The sequence below is a fragment of the Xenopus tropicalis genome, chromosome 8 (genome assembly GCF_000004195.4).
Source record: "Xenopus tropicalis strain Nigerian chromosome 8, UCB_Xtro_10.0, whole genome shotgun sequence".
Taxonomy (NCBI): Eukaryota; Metazoa; Chordata; class Amphibia; order Anura; family Pipidae; genus Xenopus; species Xenopus tropicalis.
Window position 1 is genome coordinate 122,673,027 of NC_030684.2, and position 21,207 is coordinate 122,694,233.

At 38.8% G+C, this 21,207-nt stretch overlaps 1 protein-coding gene across 4 annotated transcripts; it reads left to right on the plus strand.

The window, feature by feature from the left end:
* Positions 1 to 2,742: 2,742 nt before the first annotated feature.
* On the plus strand, positions 2,743 to 14,905 carry znf329 (zinc finger protein 329). Of its 4 annotated transcripts, none has more exons than XM_012968088.3 (5): positions 2,743 to 2,932; positions 4,516 to 4,657; positions 9,185 to 9,378; positions 9,976 to 10,099; positions 11,157 to 14,905. In XM_012968088.3, exons 3-5 carry the CDS (start codon positions 9,262 to 9,264, stop codon positions 12,143 to 12,145), a joined length of 1,230 nt encoding a protein of 409 aa, XP_012823542.1. In that variant the 5' UTR covers positions 2,743 to 2,932; positions 4,516 to 4,657; positions 9,185 to 9,261; the 3' UTR covers positions 12,146 to 14,905.
* Positions 14,906 to 21,207: the final 6,302 nt, after the last annotated feature.

Here is a 21,207-nt window from a genome sequence, read left to right on the forward strand (position 1 = left end):
TAATAATAAAACAGTACAGGTATAGGACCTATTATCCAGAATGCTCGGGACCAAGGGCATTCCGGATAAGGGATCTTTCCGTAATTTGGATCTTCACACCTTAAGTCTACTAAAAAATCAATAAAACATTAATTAAACCCAATAGGAATCTTTTGCGTCCAATAAGGATTATTTCTATCTTAGTTTGGATCAATTACAAGGTTCTGTTTTATTTCTACATAGAAAAAGGAAATCAGTTTTAAAATTCTGAATTATTTGATTAAAATGGAGTCTATGGGAGACGGGCTTTCCGTAATTCGGAGCTTTCTGGATAACGGGTTTCCGGATAAGGGGTCCGATACCTGTACCGTGTATTTGATCCCAACTAGTATACAGTATAATTAATCCTTATTGGATGCAAAACAATCCTATTGGGTTTAATTAATGTTTTATTGTTTTTTTTAATAGACTTAAGGTATGGAGATCCAAATTATGGAAAGATCCCTTATCCGGAATATCCTTGGTCCCGAGCATTCTGGATAACAGGTCCCATACCTGTACAACACCAGATACAATGGACTGGGCCCTTCATATATTAATACAGGAGAAATAGGATGGAGAGATTATAGAATAAAACCATGCATGGATATATACATGTCCTTAGTTATCATAGCTGGTTAATAAAGCTGTAAAAGGATAACTTTGAGCTGGTCACATATAGGCCAAATAGGACAAATACTAGCTAATAAAAAATATCAACAGGAAACAGGAAGAGGCAAGAGCAATTCAAAATAGAACCACTGCTCCATCTTCTTCAATAACTTTAGGCTACTCAACATAGACAAATCAGCCCATGTGTAGTCACCTTAGTCCACAAAAATGTTATTTATAACCTGCAAGATATGAGTTTTGGAAGGCAGAATGAGGGGGGGTGGAATAGATAATTGCCAAACTCATAGTTATTTAGGCTGGGTTCCATTATTTCATCAGTAGATGTATCCATAATCTGTATCTGTTCTGGAATAGTAACAATGCTGTAATCCGGAAGATCATCCTTATCACTTGACGTGGGTTCTTCTTTTATGATATAGAATTTGCTGAATCTGTTGTTGTGTTGTACATGTCTTTTTGTAGCTCCTTTGTTACTAAAAACTACTCCTATGTGCAAGTTCTTGTTTGAATTAAATCCACAGAATTTTACTTTCAGGTTCTTTTAATTTCATTCTTATCTTCACTCCCCAATTTGGTTAAGATAAAAGATTGTAAAAACCAATCAAACCCAGCTGCTGTCTGTTTTTATTATACAGGTATGGGACCTGTTATCCAGAATGCTCGGGACCTGGGGTTTTCTGGATAAGGGATCTTTCCGTAATTTGATCTCCATAACTTACTTAAATCTGCTAAAAATCATTTAAATATTGAATAAACCCAATAGGATTGTTTTGCCTCCAATAAGGATTAATTATATCTTAGTTGGGATCAAGTACAGGTACTGTTTTATTATTACAGAGAAAAGGGAATCATTTAACCATTAAATAAACCCAATAGGGCTGTTCTGCCCCCAATAAGGGGTAATTATATCTTAGTTGGGATCAAGTACAGGTACTGTTTTATTATTACAGAGAAAAGGGAATCATTTAACCATTAAATAAACCCAATAGGGCTGTTCTGCCCCCAATAAGGGGTAATTATATCTTAGTTGGGATCAAGTACAGGTACTGTTTTATTATTACAGAGAAAAGGGAATCATTTAACCATGAAATAAACCCAATAGGGCTGTTCTGCCCCCAATAAGGGGTAATTATATTTTAGTTTGGATCAAGTACAGGTACTGATTTATAATTACAGAGAAAAAGGAAATCATATTTAAAAAATAGAATTATTAGCTTATAATGGAGTGTATGGAAGATGGCCTTTCTGTAATTCGGAGCTTTCTGGTTAATGGGTTTCCGGATAAGAGATCTTATACCTGTACTGTCCAATTAGAATAATCAGGGAAATAACTAATATAAATAAATGGTTATATGGGCCATTATAAAAGTAAAGGATTAATGAAGGTTCTTGTAAAACCAGTTTAATGAATCATAGACACAGTTCTTCTTCACAGATCATCTGCCTCAAAAATATTTTTATAAATCCACCAAACAACATTTCCTAGGTATCCTGCTATCTCTTTTCTTAAGACTGAAGTACAAATGCCAATGAAAAAATATGATTTGTGACTTTGTCTGAGAGTTGTCACCATAACATAACAAATCTGTGATGAACCCATTCAGGTATTTTGTGGAAACAGTTATTTTGTATTACTTTGCCTGTAAGATGCTGAAATGATAATTATAGGTTCATTTTCAACAGAATTTACAGGTTTTTTTGGTGGCCCCACTGCTCTTCCGTATTGTTGTTATTGTTACTTTTTGTAACTTTTTTTCTATTCAAGCCCTCTACTCATATTCTAGTCTCTCATCCAAACGACCCCCTGGTTGCTAAGGTAATTTGGACCCTAGCAACCAAATAGCTCCAAAGTGGAGAGCTCCTGACCTGAAAATCAAATAAACTTCAAATAATAAAAAAACTGAAGCCCATCTGCAAATGGTCTAAAACTTGTACGCTCTACATCATATTAAAAGTTAACTTAATGGTGAACAACCCCAATAAGTTACTTTGGTTAAGCTGAGATGTCAGTTTTGCGTGTCAAGCCTCGCTTCCGAGAGAACCGCTGGCAGCCGCTAGTTTGGTTGGTTGCTAGGAGACGTAGGATGGGATTAATCCCGCCAGTTCCCCGCGCTCTGTTTGGCGCCGGCGGTGCCTTTCGGCGCGTCCGTGCCTAGCAACCCAAACTGGAACTTCCGGTCACAATTTAGTCGTCTTTGGTCTTACCTGGAGGCTCGGAACGCAAAACAGGAAGTAATTTAGGCTATTGCCCATCTGCGACCGGCACGTCAACAGCCTGGAGGTTAGTGCTGATATTAAAAAGCGGGGAAATCTGCCGACTTTATTGGTGGTAGTTGGTTAATGTGGGATAGGAGTATATAACGCTACCTGTGCTTGGCAGCGCTATAGCCGTGAGGGACAGAGCTGTGACACTACCTGGGCATCCCCATGTGTATCACTGAGACGTGTGAGCCGGGGAGAGCCAATGGGCGCACTGTATACACAGCACCTGGCGGCTCCACTCACCTTACAGCCAATTGCAGAAGCCGTTGCACTTGCTGCGGGAGGTAAAGCGCTGGGTTAGTTTTAATTTAATGTCGCCGTTTTATGAAGAAAGTGAAGGTACATTGTGGGCCCTTCCCAGCAGAGCTTACACTCTAAAAAGAGAATATGGGATATGAGACTCGGGGTGTGGGTTTGAGCAGGGTCTGTCTTTGTATGCGGTTTATAATGTTGCCCAATGCATTTACATTACCTGTCTGATCCCCATGTTCCTCTATGGGGCCGTTAGCATTAGAAGCTGTAACTGACAGGTTTAGAAGGGACAGTCAGGTTGGCAAAAGAAGGTAAAGGAACTTTCAGTAACAATTACTTACACAAACAGCCTTTTCATCGAAAAACTATCAACATGACCCATAGACAACGTTTTATGCACATTAATATTTGGAAGAGTAGTTTTTTAGCGTCAGCATCACTTTAAACAGGCTGTTTAGCTTTAAGTTAACCTTTAGTATGTTCTAGATTGCCTAATTCTAAGCAACTTTCCAATTGGTCTTCATTTTTTTTATAGTTTAATTATTTGCCACCTTCTTCTGCCACTTTTCAGCCTTCAAATGGGGGTCACTGACCCCTAGCAGTCAAAGAACTGTGAGGCTACAATTTTATTGTTACTGTTACTTTTTATTGCTCGCCTTTCTATTCAGGCCCTTCTCTATTCATATCCCAGTTGCTCGTTCAAATACGTGCCTGGTTGCTAGGGTAATTTGGACTCTAGCAACCAGATTGCTGCCTAAAATCCAAAGCTGCTATATAATTCAAAACCCACGTGTAATAAAAAATGAAGACCAATTGCAGATTGTCTCAGAATATCACATCATACTAAAAATTAATTTAAAGATGAACAACCCCTCTAAGTATCACACTAAGCAGTTGGTATATAGCTTGTACTAAAGAACCTCTAAGCTACATAAGGATAAGCTTCTCTAAGCAACTTTTCAATTGGTCTTTATTAATAATTTATCATTTTTTAATTTATTTGCCGCCTTCTTATAACTCTTTGCAGCTTTCAATGGGGGTCACTGACCCCAGCAGCCAAAACAAACTATTGCTCTGTGAGGCTACAGATTTATTGTTAACTTTTGTAACCCATTTTTCTATTCACATTTCTATTTTTCTATCACCTTTTTTCTATTAATTTTTCTATAAACCACTTCCTTGTTGCTAAGGTAATAAGACAATCTAGCAACCAAATAGCTGTTGAAAGTATTTCCTCTGTCCCTGGGGTATTGGACTTTTCTTACATTTATACATTTTAATGTTCAAAGGACAAGACTTATAGACGTTTAAAATGGTTAACAGTGTTTTTGCATTTACCTTGTACCCCAGAGTGCTTTTCCAGAGCCAGTTACCCAGTTAGGACCTCATGAAAATCTTCGAGGAACCTGCGGACACAGAGATTATGGACACGGAGAAGAATGAAAAAATCCTTTTTCTCACACTAAAGATTGTTTCTCTGCTGACTGGAGAGGTGAGGGATCCTGGAAGTATCAGCTTTATTTAAAGGGGACATTAAGTCCAATTTGAAATAAAAAAACTCATATTGCCCACTCTTAAAGGGGTTGTTGACATTTTAAACTTTTAATATGATGTAGAAGATATTCTAAGTCAATTAGTCTTCATTTTTTATTATTTGCATTTTTTTTTAATTATTTAGGTGCTTGTACAGCAGCTCTCCAGTTTGGAATTTCAGCAGCTATCTGGTTGCTAGGGTCCAAATTACCCTAGCAACCAAGCAGTAGTTTGATTGAGAGATTAAATATGTGACCCTTCAGCTGATTTCTCAAGTCTCCTGGGCACCAGTACCAAATATGTGTAGTTTCACAGAGATTTGTTTAGATGAAAAACCCACAGCAGTGTAATACTACATTTTCACAGCAACACACCAGAAACTAGAAAGGGAAGTTTGAGAACAAACTTCGTGTTGGGTTGAAAAACATGAAGTAATTGATTGAAATCTGATCAAAAGTTGGCTCCGCCCACTTTTTCTAACCTTGGACCCCAGTTATATAGTAAAAACCACTGTGCAGAGTTTGGGGACCCTGGTTTTAATAGTGTCTGAATGGCAGCAATTTAAATTTCCCCACTGAAAGTCAATGAGTGACATCTGATTGGCGGTTGGTGGCTCTGTCCTTTTTTTCTAACATGAAACTGCAGTTACCCAGTAACTAACTCTGCAAAGTTTAGGAACCCTAGGATTAATAGTTACAGAACAGCAGCTGTTTAAATTTAAACCAATGAAAGTCAGTAGGTAAAACCTTGAATTGAAGTCACCCAGTGACAAACAGTGGGCACCCTGGCATAAATAGTGTGAGAATGGCAGCATTTTATATTTAAACCAATAAAATTCAATGGATGAAACCTGATTGGCTGTTAGTGGCCCAACCCACTTTTCCTATTTTTGAACTGCAATCCCCCAGTGACCAACTCTGCAAATTTTAGGGACTCAGGCAAAAAATTGTGGGACTGACAGCATTTTACACTTCACCATTGAAAGTAAATAGGTGAAATGTTACTGGCTGTTGGTGGCTCCGCCCACTTTTTTTCTAACTTTGAACGGCAAATACCCAGTGACTAACTCTGGAAAGTTTAAAAACCCTGGAATTAATACTTAAACAATGGCATCAGTTTAAATATAAACCAATGAAATTTAATGGGTGGAAATGGATTGGCTGTTGGTGGCTCCGCCAACTTGTTCTAACCCTGAATATGTAGTCATCCAGTGACTGACTTTGCAAAGTTTGGGAACCCTGACATCAAACCAATAAAATTCAATACGTGAAATCTGATTGGCTGTTGGTGGCTCCACCCATTTTTTCTAACCTTGAACCACAGTTACCTGGTGCCTAAAGTTTGGGGACCCTGGTGTTATTACTGTGAGAATGGCAGGAGGTTGAATTTTTGGCCAAGTCAAGAGGTAACATCTGATTGGCTGTTCACAGCTCCTCCCACTTTTGGGCATCCAACAATCATCATATTTTCATTCAGGCTGACCCCATGACTATGTAATTAAACTTTGGGGAGTGTAGCAGCAGTTTCAATTTCCCCATTAAAATCAAATGGTGAAATTTGATTGCCTGTTGTTGGCCCCTCCCACTTTGGGGTCATCCAACACATTTTGCTGTTTCATTCGGGGTGACCCCATGATTATGTTATTCAAGTTTGGGGATTGTAGTTTCAAAGCTGCAAGAGTGGGAGCAGTTGGAAAATTTTTTTTAAAGTCAATAGAAAAATTGGGGTGTTCGGAGAGGCTCCACAAAAAGACGGGGGGCCGGATCGCTTAGAAAAGCACAAGCAACCTGCTCCGCTATCGGGTGACGAAGTGTGGGGAGTTTGGGTGTTGTACCCCCAAAACTGTAGGAGGAGTAGCGTTTAGAAAATGGGGGGCGCTAAGAATAATAATAAGAAAAAGCGGAAGAATAAGATGAAGTAGAAGAACATGAAGTTGGGTTTTTCAACCCAACATAATAAATGCTTTTTTTTTTTTTTTTTTTATATATAAAATCTTTTTTTTTTATTACCGTATTTTCCGCACTATAAGGCGCACCGGATTATAAGGCGCAGTCTCAATTACGGGGTCTATTTCTGTACTTAATACATATACAGTGGAGGAAATAATTATTTGACCCCTCACTGATTTTGTAAGTTTGTCCAATGACAAAGAAATGAAAAGCCTCAGAACAGTATCATTTCAATGGTAGGTTTATTTTAACAGTGGCAGATAGCACATCAAAAGGAAAATCGAAAAAATAACTTTAAATAAAAGATAGCAACTGATTTGCATTTCATTGAGTGAAATAAGTTTTTGAACCCTCTAACAAAAAAAGACTTAATACTTAGTGGAAAAACCCTTGTTTGCAAGCACAGAGGTCAAACGTTTCTTGTAATTGATGAACTTTATTCAACAAAAAAAAAGTACCGGTAATGGTAACTAAAGCAAGAGTTTAGTTGAACTTTGTATTTGTATTAACAATACACTCACATTATTTGTTAATCAATCTTCTCCCACAAATCCATCAAAGTCCTCATCTTCTGTGTCTGAATTGAACAGCTGGGCAATTTCGCGATCAAACATGCCGGGTTCCCTCTCATTGTCAGAGTCGGTCTCGTTGCCAGTGTCGTTGCCAGGTGGCTGTTCAGCAATGATACCGGTTTTTGCGAAAGCTCGGACAACAGTTATAGCAGATACCTTAGCCCAGGCATCCACAATCCATTCACATATGGTGGCGTAACTTGCCCGGCGTTGCTTCCCAGTCTTAGTAAAGGTGTGTTTGCCGTCTGTCATCCATCGCTCCCATGCCGTTCGCAACTTCACTTTGAACGCCCTGTTTACACCAACGTCCAGCGGTTGCAGTTCTTTTGTTAATCCTCCCGGAATGATGGCAAGCTCCGAATTCATTTGCTTCACTTGTTTTTTCACAGTAGCGGTGAGATGGGCGCGCATGGAGTCGCAGATCAACAGGGACGGTGATGTGTGGAAAAAACCATCTGGTCTCTTTACATACACCTCTCTCAGCCACTCTCTCATTTTCTCCTCGTCCATCCAGCCCTTTTGATTGGCCTTAATGATGACTACGGCTGGAAACTTTTCTTTTGGCAGCGTCTTCCTCTTAAAAATGACCATAGGTGGTAGTTTCTGTCCATTACCGTGGCAACTAAGAACAACAGTGAAAGCCGACTTCTCATGCCCTGTGGTGCGTATCGATACCGTGCTGGTCCCCTTTATCTCCACAGTATGGTTCACGGGGATGTCAAAAGTGAGGGGGACCTCGTCCATGTTGGTGATGTGGTTGGGCTGGATCTTTTTGTCGGTAATCTTGTTACTGCAGTAGGTGCGGAAGATGGCCATCTTTTCTTTGTAATCCGCTGGCAGTTGCTGCGCCACTGTAGTTCTTGCACGGATGGAGAGATGGCGCATTTTCATAAAACGAAAGCACCAAGACGGACCTCCTTGAAAGTGCTCGATCTCCAGGTCTTGTGCTATCGTTGTTGCCTTCAGTCGAATGGTGACTGTAGAGACGCTTCTCCTGGCTGTTCTTTGTTCAATAACCCACTGTTCAAGTTGGTCTTCTAACTGTGGCCACCTCGCTTTGTTCCTGCGGAAACTCTGTTTCGTCTTCTTAACTTGGCGCAGTTCATTTTCTTGCTTCCTCCACTTCCGACCATAGATTCATTGATGTTGAATTCTTTCGCAGCTGCTCTATTCCCATTTACAACTGCGTAACTGGCAGCCTGTAGTTTGAATTGTGCCTCGTAAGCATGCCTCTTCTTTGGTGCCATTTTCGGGGGGTTGTTTTGCAGTATACTGGTAGTATACCAACCGGAGGCGTGACAGAGGTAAGTGTACGTACTGCACGTATTACGTAATGTTCTCTGATTGGTTTATCGCTGCCAACGTATGTAGTGTGCGTATTACGTCCCTGTGTCAGCGGGAAATGGTCCGTCAGTCAATCAAGCGGAGCGCTTACCACAGTCGCACAACAACTCAGTGCACACATAAGGCGCACTGTATTATTAGGCGCACGGTCGATTTTTGAGAAAATTTAAGGCTCTTGGGTGCGCCTTATAGTGCGGAAAATACGGTACTCTCCATGCAATTCACAGCATCTTATCTCCCATATGTTAGAAGGCATGTAACCCGACTTGTACTGTACATGTGGTGGGCCAGAAGCTAGCTAGTCCTGACAGGGAGCTGCGGTATCTCCGTCACTGTGTGATGGGAGCTGCGGTATCTCCGTCACTGTGTGAAGGGAGCGCTGTGATTGGCTACCTTCATCCTACTGTGTTTCTGAGGAAGCAGCATTAGGACATGCCCAGTGCTCATTTGTAGCAGACTCAGACCATAGGTGTTCAATATAAATATATCAATAAAGGTGTCATTTTTAGGGCAGCAATCCTTTTCAGCTCAAATTTAAACCAGGGACCATGTATTATTTATCTTAATCTACTATCTGATAAGGCTGGTTTTTAAAATGCTATATGCCCTCTTTAATTCCAGCTTTCCCTATCACTATGTAGGATTATATTGTTCTGAGACAATCTGAAAATCACCCCAAAAACAGATGCAAGGTGTGTATGTTGGAAGGATTCTGCAAGCACCACACCCCACCTTTGGGTCATTCCACATTCAGGGAAAGCGGCAAGAAGATTCTGGGACTTATAAACAATATTATTTTCCTACTGACTGAAGAGGTGAGTGCTGCCAGATTGGCTGCTGCTTATAACACTCTATGGGGCTGATTTACTTACCCACGAACGGGTCGAAATGAGTCCGATTGCGTTTTTTTCGTAATGATCGGTATTTTGCGATTTTTTCGGATTCTTTACGAATTTTTCGTTACCAATACGATTTTTGCGTAAAAACGCGAGTTTTTCGTATCCATTACGAAAGTTGCGTAAAAAGTTGCGCATTTTTCGTAGCGTTAAAACTTACGCGAAAAGTTGCGCATTTTTCGTAGCGTTAAAACTTAAAAGGTGCAAAGTTTCGCGTAAGTTTTAACGCTACGAAAAATGCGCAACTTTTCGCGTAAGTTTTAACGCTACGAAAAATGCGCAACTTTTTACGCAACTTTCGTAATGGGTACGAAAAACTCGCGTTTTTACGCAAAAATCGTATTGGTAACGAAAAATTCGTAAAGAATCCGAAAAAATCGCAAAACATACGAAAAAGTCGCAAAATGTTCGTTTTCAAGTCGGAACTTTTCCAATTCGGGTCGGATTCGTGGGTTAGTAAATCAGCCCCTATGACTAATATTCTCTTGGTGCTGACTGCAAACTCTCTATGTTTAGGTCACTGTAAGGTGTGAGGACGTTTCTGTGTATTTCTCCAAGGAAGAATGGGAGTATTTACATGAGAATAAGGCCCTATACAGTGAAGTAATACAAAAGAAGTCATTACCTTTATACTTATTGGGTAAGTGATGTAAACGTTGTAGTGCAGTTGACGTACTCAAACCAGTTTGCCTGTCCCCCTACTATTATACTCTGCACTATTGTGTTTTCTGTCTATTCCCCTCAAATACATAGCCTGTGCTGGTGGTCTCAAGTCTTAAAGGAACAGTCGTGTAGAAATAAAACTGGGTAAAACAGACTGCGCAAAATAAAAAATATTTGAAATATAGTTAGTCAAAAATTTAATTTATAAAGGCTGGAGTAAACAGCTGCCTAACATAATAGCCAGAACTCTACTTCCTGCTTTACAGCTCTCTAAGCTGTTAACAGTTAGAAACCAATCAGTGACTTGGAGGGGGGGGGGGGTGCATATGAGACATAGCTGCTTAGTTAGTTTGTATTTGAATCTGACTTGTGTGCTCACAAACTAACTGAACAGTTATGTGCCCCCACTAAAGTCACTGACTAACTAAGAGGTTAGGTAGCTGAAAGCAGGAAGTAGAGTTCTGGCTATTATGTTAGATATCTGCTCACTCCAGCCTTTATAGATTACATTTTTGCCTAACTAACTAAATTGCAAATATTTTTTATTTTGCGTAGTCTGTCAGTTTTACCCAGTTTCATAACTGGGTAAACAGAATAACAGACAAGTATCCTGCATGTCTGGAACCCCCTGAGTAAATATAATTGCTATCCTTGGAGCCTTAAAAAAAAAAAATATCCGGCCTGGGGTACACTTTCTCTGAGCACTGCTCTGCCATCTTTAAGGATTTCCCAAGGATCCCTTGCAGCTGTTATGGTACATGCACACTATTAAAAAAATTCCCTGTGTTTCTATATCGCTTCTGTAGCTATTTGTGATGTTACTAAACTGTGCATGCTGCACCCTGGGGTGGGAGGTTTTTAGCTATGTGGAGCCTCAGCTTGGGGTCCATGTTTAGCCATTATATTCACTGGGAGGGAACCTAAAAGATTAGCACCCTAATGAATAGCACTTTCCTTTTCCTTTATATCAGTGCTTTATCTCTTCACAAATTCTTGCAAATTTTTTAAGTAAACCTATAATTTTTTTTTATCAGACTGGGAAAACGATTTTGATTCTAAGGATAATCTAAACGCAGAATACAGTTGGGATGATATCCCATGCAACAGTGAAGATATGGCTGACGAGTTATCCTATGAAGAAGAAACCCTCCTAAACTCTGCGATTTCCCCTGCAGGACAGAATTCAGCAGATTATGTAACAAATAACGTGTACAGCAAATCTGTTTTATATGAAGATGGAACACAAACGTGCCCAGATATCAGCATTATAACCATTACGGAGCACATGAAGATACCCAATACAGCCACTGATAAAGCATGCAGCCTAAATACCCCTTTGTCAGAAATAAAAGGCAAAGAAAATGGTAAAATTATTACTAACAAGTCCACCTCTGCTTCTCCACTTAAAAAATACACAAAGGCCACATATACCTGCGGTTTGTGCCAGAAGCCTTTTCCCTGTAACAGAGATCTTATCAGGCACCAGAAATTCCACACCGGAGAGAAACCATTCTCATGCTCCGTGTGTGGGAAATGTTACAGAGACAATGCGCTCCTCATTCGGCACCAGAGAATTCACACTGCCGATAGGCTATTCCCCTGCTCTGATTGTGGGAAGTTCTTTGTGGATCACTCCCAGCTGCTTATTCATCAAACAAGTCACACTGGAGCAAAACGACACTCTTGCGCCGAGTGTGGCAAATGGTTTCACTATACATCCGCTCTTATAAAGCACCAGAGAATCCACACCGGGGAGAAGCCGTTTTCCTGTTCTTTTTGTGGGAAGCGCTTTAATGACAACTCCATTCTGACAAGACACGAAAGAATTCACACAGGAGAGAAACCATTTTCCTGTACGGTATGCGGCAAATGCTTCACGCGCCGCTCACACCTAAGCGAGCATCAGAGAAGCCACACGGGTGAGACGCCGTTTATCTGCTCTGAGTGTGGAATAAGCTTTGGGCGGCAAAGACATCTGAAAGCTCATTTTAGAATTCACACAGGTCAAGCCCCTTTATCCTAATATGGGATTATTCTTGACGTGGGTGCATTACTGCAGATGTTATGGTCAAAATGCAGTACATTAAAGATATGATGGCTTATTTACAATGCCCCACACAATCACCACTACATGGGACACTATACAAATAGCTGCAAGCCTCTGTGCTCTGTTTTGGAGAATGGAGATTTGCATTTTCTTCACTAATACAGTGCTGACTTAATGCTGTATTAGTGAGGCACTCAGTGTAGAGTGTCCAGGGGGGAACAAGTCTTTAAAATATATGAAAGTGCAAGTGCGTGATGCTTAATGCTCGTTTTTTTAAGCACTAAGCACCCCCAGGGTTATTTTGGGGATATTTTGTTTTTTAACTTATACAAATACACTATTAGCCCCTAAGGGAAAAAAAATGATTTTGGCCCATTTATATGTATTATTTATGAATACCTGTTATCATAAAAATATTTTTATTTAACGTCCTATTTATATTTCCCAATAAGTGTGGACATTACCATACACTGTGAAGAAGCAAAAATACATATCAATAAACCCATGGCCATAGTGACATCTCATGCAAAAGTCAGACATAGCTGTACTGTCCTTGTTTTAAGGTGGCCATACCCTTGACTGATACTCATTTTCAGCATGCAGGCCCAATGCACACCTTATTATTATTATTCCATTTGCTCATGTCAACAGCTTCAGCAAATGGAAACACAAAGATGCACTTTGCATTGGTCAACATGGTGCGTGACGGATGAACCGACTGATATCCCGATGGCTAGTATTATTCACCCAACATACATATAGTGAAAAACATACAAAATGATTGTATGGGTACAAGTATGGTTGGCTTTCATAGTAAAAGAAGACTTGCCAAATGTTTTTAAAACTGCCTGTATGGTACAATTTCTCTTTACCATGACTATATGGCATGTAGAGTTGGCACACCACAAACACAGGTATGAATGCCTAGGGCAGGCCTGTATACTTACCATGAAATGGTATTTTCTTTTTTTCAAGATAAAGATTTCTTATTAAACAAACATTGAGGATTCTGTAATCCTTACAGCACTTCAGCATGGTTTAGAGGAGCCAATTAGAAGTAAGTGGCTGTACCGGTCAGACTGCCCCATCTGCAGCCATAACTCATTGCAGGAGTATATGCTTTGCATAACATATTCCATGAGATAAGGGACAGTGCTGAGCCCAGCAAGAGGCCTTGAAGCAATGGTTGGAACTACATCTGTGAAGGGTTTCAGTTCAACCACAACTTTTTTAATGGACTATTTTCACATTTTTTTAGAATTTTGACTTCTGAAATGTTTGCCATGTTGAGCAATACTGTAATTTTATAAGCTATTTGGGGTTTGCAGATAAAGGTTTGGATAGTCTGTGTATGTGCTTGTTGAACCTTTTAGTTTGCTGTCTGTACACATAATTTGTGTGTGTTAAACTTGACATATGTGCTATGTGTGTGTATCTACATTACTGTATGAATTACTGTACCATGCACACAGGTTTGTTTTCATTATAATGTTGGTTTTCATGATGTACAGAATTAAATCTTCAGTGGTGTATATAAAAGCCAGACTTGTCCCAAAATTCATACAGCTTAGTATTTCCCATGGGAAAGTGTTAATTGCTGCTAAATACTTGTCTCTCAACAATATTGCAGCTCAGTTCAGAAATGTGTGAAATTCTTTCATTCTTTCACCTTACTTACCGATAGGAAACCTTGCATGTTTCAGCTATAGCGGAAATGCAGTGTATGCTGGGAGTTCTACTTTTACAACATGGTTATATTGGGTTGAATTAAAGCCAACTTTTCCTCAGTGCTGCCACTGAGGAACAGTTATCCCAAACTAGGAGGCATTCACGATTTGCAACCCTCAAGGCAGGCCTGGACTGGCAATCTGCCCATTCGGTCAAATGCCCAATGGGCCATTCCTGTCTGCTGCTTCCTGCACAAGATGGCACAGAGCTTATGCCAATGCCTATCACTGGGACACAACAGTTCTGGGAGATGTCACTGCATGCTCTCTATCTAGATCATTGAATACCATCTTCCTGTCTCTCCACTACTGATGCTGTTTTATACTCATTTTGTTGGTTGCTTAAGCAGGTAAGTCAGTGGTGGGGATTCTCCTACAACTTATTCTGATTGCACAAGTAACAGTGTAATTGTTAGGCAGTCCACTGCCATTGCAAATAGTGTATTTTCTAACCACACTGCACAATACCTTTTGTATTTTATTTCAGTAATTATATAAAATTTTTGGTGGTTTTGATGCAGTGTTTAGTTTTTAGTGTTTTAGCCATTTTATTACATTTTCAAGCCTGCATAGGTGGTGGTCGCTTGTTTCTGTCCATAAAACTTATTTGGCCAAGGAAAAATATTAAACTGTGGTTCTGATTACACTACGCAAAAAAAAAAAGCATTGATTTTAGTGGTTATATTGAATGTTGGCGATTTTTATTGCATTCTGCGTTGTTCTTTGTTACTTACTTTTACACATGGAAATTGTGTCTGCTATATATCCATTTGGGTGCCTCTGCACGCCACACTTTGGAAAATCTATGCAGTAATAATTTGGACATTAAACTATACAGTAGGCCCTAGTGTTCAAATTTAGGATATTTTATGTTGGTGCATTATGGGGTAAAATGCAAGTGTTTTTCAGAAATTTCATAAAAAACACTATGAAATATGGTCTTATGAATCAGTTTTCGAGTTTGTAAATTTGAGAGTTACTAATTCGAATAAACTTGAAAAAAATTGAATGCTTGGTTATTTATTAATATGGAAAACATGTTTAAATAAAAAACTTGAATACCTCGAATCTGTGAGTTTAAAAACTCGAAAAAAAAGTTGAAAACTTGAAATCTCGAATTAAAAATATGGCTTAACTTTGCCTAGGACAACTCCCATTGACTTATACAGGAACTCGCAAGCTTTTAGCTGCCTAATTTTTAAATTCAAACTTTTTGAAGTTTTTGCAAAAATTCAAGTTTTTTTTTTTTTTTTAAACCATAACTCAAATTTTGGGAGTTTCAGCACAAAAATTTTTGAAAACATTGATAGATCACCGCCTTAGCATAACTTTGTAGTTTGCAGTAGAAAGATTTAATTTACCCATTTTGGTTTCGTCAGAATGTGGAAGAAAATATATGGTTTTCTAGGGTCTAAGAACTGTTAGGGAGTCTTCTGGAACATAATACACATACCGGGTGCTTATTTTGCAGCAGCCAGAGTATCAAGCGTGAAAATTCACGTGCACTATTTTCATTTTGGTGCCTCTGTACCCCACATAGTTGGGTAAAGCTATGCATATTGGGCATCAAACTGTTCAGCCATACAAAGACATATATTTTTTTGGCAATAATGTAATCTTTGGTGATATATATGAGTAGAAGACTGTCACACATGTATATGTATGGGCTTCTTTGTTTTTTTTTTTTTTTCCCCAGTGTTTTTTACTCCCAGCCCAGCCTCAAGGAGTGTTTTTTACTCAAAAATGCGGGCCACAAATGAGGGCTGTTTGGGGTTTCAATGTGCATTGTCGGTTTGTGGTCCAAATAGAATGTTGATTGAGCAGATGAATGGGATAGGCCTGAATAAGAATGATAAGTAATGCAGAATCAGATAACTTTCTAAATGAAGGTTTATGGCACATATGGTACATTCCTCATTGGCTGATTTCACCTAGTAATGCGATGAGTTTAAAGATTACAAAATATAAGGATAATAACTTAATTAAAAAGACAAAAAAAAGGCAGAGCAACTTTATCTCATCTCATATTACTGTCAAAATCATGCAAAAAATAAATTTAAAGGTAACCAACAATGACACAGCCCAGATAAGAAAGAAAATGCATTAAAACCAACATTATAAACAATGGAAACCCCAGAACAAAAACCTAATCACCAACTCATTCCTTAATGGCATCTATTATCCGGAGCACGACTTTCTTGTAAGTGTATCACACAAATGTACTGCAGTAATATGGCACTGATAGAGCAGATTTATTCTTGGTTCCCTTCCTCTTTCTTTATATTATCTGGTTATAATGATCACTCCGAGCTTAAAACCACAATAACTTATCTGTAACTGAACAGGTACTGCAATACGGGAAACCTTATCTGACACTCCGATACAGATCCACAAACCATTCACTGTAGGTAATATAACGGGGATTACTGCACTGTGCATAGCACTTCTTTAAAGGAACAGTCATAGCTCAAATGGAAGTAAAACTTGAATAATTCTGCTTTATAAATATGTTTTCTTATAGGTTTTATTGTGAAAGTGAAAGACATACATCTTGCAAAGTAAAGAATATTACTGTATGATATTCTCTACTTTCCCCAATATGTAATTAAAGGCACTAAGTTTGCCCTGAAGCAGTCACCCATAGCAACCAATAAGATTTTAATAATATTGTTATAAACAGGGGACCAGTAAATGCTATCTGCGAATTGGTTGCTATGGGATAATGCACCTGGGCAAACCTAGTGACTTTTCATTACATAACCCCCTTTGTTTTCCAAAGGCATGTCAATCTTTAAATAAGAACTAAAGTCCAATACAGAATTAAACTTCTGTGTTTTGGTCTTCTGTACCAGCCCAAGGCCCCCACAGCCCTTTAGCAGGGAAGATCTGTGCCCCCAAAGATGCCCCAGTAGCTCCCCATCTTCTTTTCTGCTGATTCACTGCACATGCTCTGTGCTGCTGTCACTTACCTGAGCTTAGGGGCCCACTCTGTATTTACAGAATATAAATATCACGATACAAGTAGTAATTTATTCTATTCATATTATATGGCAGCTCAAAAACCAGTGCTGCTGCACCTTTGGTCTGGTACAGTGAGTTCAGTATAAAAAATGCAGCATTTCCTAGCCACAATTATTTTTTGAGGTTCAGTTCTCTTGAAATATTATTTTCTTTTAAAAATGAATAATACCTAATCGCGAACCAAAAGTTTTACCCACCATGTTGATCATGCATCAGCAATAGCGTCCGAATGCGTTTTTTTCATAATGATCGGTATTTTGTGATTTTTTTCATCGTCGCAACTTTTTCGTAGCCGTTACGACTTGCGCGAATTGTCGCGACTTTTTTGTAGCCGCCGTGAAAAAATTGGAAAGGTTTGCCCACCGTTTACTAGCGCTCAATACGAAAAAGTCGCGACAATTTGCGCAAGTCGTAACGGCTAAGAAAAAGTCGCGACAATTCGCGCAAATCGTAACGGCTACGAAAAAAAAGTCGCAAAAAATACGAAAAAAAAGTCGCAAAAAATACGAAAAAGTCGCAAAATGTTCGTTTCCAATCCGATTTTTTCCCATTCGGAATTCGGATTCGTGGATAAGTAAATCAGCCCCCATGTGTAGCCAAGCCATGGATAAGCTGGAATACTGCAGTCCTTGTGCATTATTGTGTGTTATTTTTTCCCCAGGTTGCACAGATCCAGTGGGGCTGATGGTTCCATAAGAGTTCAAGGGTCCTTAATGGGAGAGATGTCTGTAGGCCTCCCTTCATTTGAGAAAAATGGTTTCTCTCCTTTAAGGGGGTTTGAAATCTCCATGGGCTTCACGACTTATTCTGCCTGTTGCTTCCTCTTTATAAGTCTCCTAAAAACTACACAGTCACTCACGACCCCCTTAGAAAATACTTCCTAAATAATCTACTGACTTTCTTCACCCCTCCCTATTTCATCCTTTTGTCTAATAACCTTTTTTAGTGAGGATGCAGACATGGTATAGACAGAAAACACAGTTGAACAGGGATCCCCACCCAGTGATGGGCTGTGGGCTGTGTTGCAGGAGGGCTGCTCTGATCACAGCAGTTGTAACATAGTGGCACGTGGAAGACAACATACGATGCACATCATGACTTGTATGACGCGCATAAGGGCCACAACGGTGCATCATATATGTCAAACAGTGATTGTACATGCACACCCAAGGGTCCGTGGAAGCATTTTCTTACTTGTAAACAGGTCTGTGGTGCAAAAAGGTGAGGTGGCCTCTTGTGTGCTGGTTGTTTTTATGGGAAAAAGGACATCCCCTATCAGCCTATAATCCACTCTAATGTACTTGTACAGAGTAACCATGTCTCCTCACAAGGGCCTTTTTTTTTCCAGAGAAAACAACCCCAACCATGACAGTCTCACCTCATAGTTTAAATCATAGTTTGGACAGACAGGTGTCCACATACTTTTGGCCATCCTCACATCTTGTGTCTCTTACCCCTTTCACTTATGAGCACTGACTTTTCTACTGAGCTAAAAGCTGGATGGTATATGGTCTACATATCTTTATAATGATTTTGAATGGCATGAAACCTACATATGGGCATCAATTGATGTCACTTCTCTATATTCTTGCATCCCACATGAGTTAGCTCTTACAGAAATAAGCTTTCATCCGTACCGTTACAGCACCTATGACAACAGCACAATATTGTTTAAATTGAAATAAATATAAAAAAATATTTTTTTACAATGTTGTGGCATCACAATGGGTGCAAGATTTGCTCTCTCCTTCGCCAATTTGTATCTTGGTTGGAGGAAGAACAAGTATACATTTAGCCGTGAGAATATGTTTAAGGACTATATTGCCATTGATGGATGCTACATTGCCAATATATTATTGGTTTGATCTGGCACTAGATCACTTTTTGATGAGCTTATTTTGTAGATAAATGGTCAGTGATCAGAGTAATCACTCTGTTTTTATGTCATCTCCTAAAAAATGGGTTGAGGATGTAGTAAAGAAACAGAAGGTTAAGTCTGAGGCCATAAGGTGTGTCCTAACGTAAAGTTCTCAATGTAATCAGATAAAGCATATCATACAGAAAAATACTGCAATGCTTTGCACAGATCCTGTGATTAATACCATACTAAGTTCCGGCTGTAGATTCCGCATTCGCATCCTAAAAAACTATTTTACAAAATATTAATGTACAATACATTTTTCCGCTGATAGGGCTGCTTTTATGGAACGATCCCTTATCCAGTAAACCCGCAGTTACCTTTTTTTTTTAATGAAATGTATGATATTAAAGTGATACTGACATGGAAAAACTACTTTTTTTGCTTGAAGTCCCTAAACCTGACTGTTTTGCAAATCTGACTGTCCCTTCTCAGCCTGTCAGTTATAGCTTCTAATGCTAACGGCCTCCTCCTGGACAAATATGGCCGCCCCCTCATAGAGGAACATGGGGATCAGATAGGTATTGTAAAAGCATTGAGTAAATACTTTTAATGCAAAATTATAAACAGCATGCAAAAACAATAGTATGCTAGATGGAAAAAATAATTTGTGGTGTTAGTATCTGTTTAAAACAGAGGGTAAGAGAACACATTTCACAAGTCAAGAGTCAGAAACGGGAAATCCTAGAACATTACTAGGAAGGGCACAGGACAACTGGGACAAGGTAGGGAGCTGGAACAGGACACATAATCAGGAGCTTAAAACCAGTAGGGGGGGGTCACAAAACCAGAAACACACAAACCAGTGTTTTGATCCTGGCAATAAATGGGCCCCCAAAAAAGTATAGTTTATTAAGCATAAAAACCACAAAAAATAACAGTAATACAAAACTACAGCATGTAAAAGCTATAGGGGTCATGTACAAGTCATTGGGAACTGTCTAGGACAAATTGTAACAATCTTTATTTAATTGGAGGTTTTAGAGGTTTTTTGAGGGGAATTTTTGTTGGTAAGAAAACAAGGATTTCAAGGTTTTCCTATATTTATTCAGATTTTTTTTAGCAGAATATTTTGTTTGTACTTTTTATATAAGCTGTTTTAATAAATGACTTGGCATTTGTGGTTTTAGTGAAAATGAGGTTTCAGAAACCGGAATGTTGAAAAATGGGCCTCCCAATGTAAGCATTATGTTTTTGTTAATATATTTGCTTACATGTAGCCACTTTTGTCTTGAAATCTTTCAGCCACAGCATGTGAATATTGGGTAAAATATGAAAAAAAACCCACATTTGTTAATTCAACAAAATCTGACAAGTTCAGCGGGGACTGCAAGCTTCATCATCTCACAAGAGATCTCAGATTGTGGTTATTTGGGAGAGGATGCAGGTGAGAGGAGATAATGAGAACTATAGAAGGCGTTTTTAGTTGCTGATAATGTTATAATTACACTGCACAACAACAACAAAAATAGTGACTTCAGAGTTTCCTGGGACTTTTTTCTTTTTTTATACAAAGGTGACAATTGTGAGTATTCCTCATTGTGTGTCAGGTGTAGATATGTTCTAAACCCACGGCAGGTTCTCTGATCTCCGCTTGGCATGCTGGGAAACAAACGAAAGCCAAAGATGATTTGGAGAAGACTGGATAAGTCTCTACCTTTCCTGTTTCTTTTATGCAGATTGCTCAGCTGTAACGGTAAGCCTAACATTATGAGATATTAGGAATAAAAGAGGGGAAGTAGAATACTATAAAAAAAATGCCAACAGTTAATTACAATAACCAATAAAGTATTCAGCGCAATACATTATTGGGAATTGCCTGGATAGGATAGTCATGGTCATGTTTGGTTTGCAGAAGAAAAATATCATGCAAAAACCATGCCTTTTCAATGAGACTGAATACCTCAGATATAATAAACTGGGAAAAATGATATAAAATAAAGTTGCTTGAGACAATTGCCATTTGTTATGCATCACAACTGCATAAAATATGAATGTAAAAATATTCTCAAAAGGTTAGAAGTCAACTGGAGCTGCCTAGCCATTTATTTTGTTGCTCTTTGACTTCTGTTTTTTTTTTTTCACTATTTCGTATACCGTTTTACTTGTCTTCTTGTGTATATTGTTCCAATTAAATTACAGGTTAAACCAGGGGAAAAAATGTAAAACTTTATGAAAAAATGGTGTTCCCATACAAAATTCAAAAATATTCAAATTTCGTGCTAAATTTGCTTTGTTATTTAAATTACTATATTTTACTATAAATATGAAGCAGAAAAGGTGTTTCTAAAGTCAATCCAGGACTTCAGTAACTTTTTTGTATTTTAAAGCATTCTCCGAAGAGGGAAATTGTTTAAGGCGAAGATATAAAT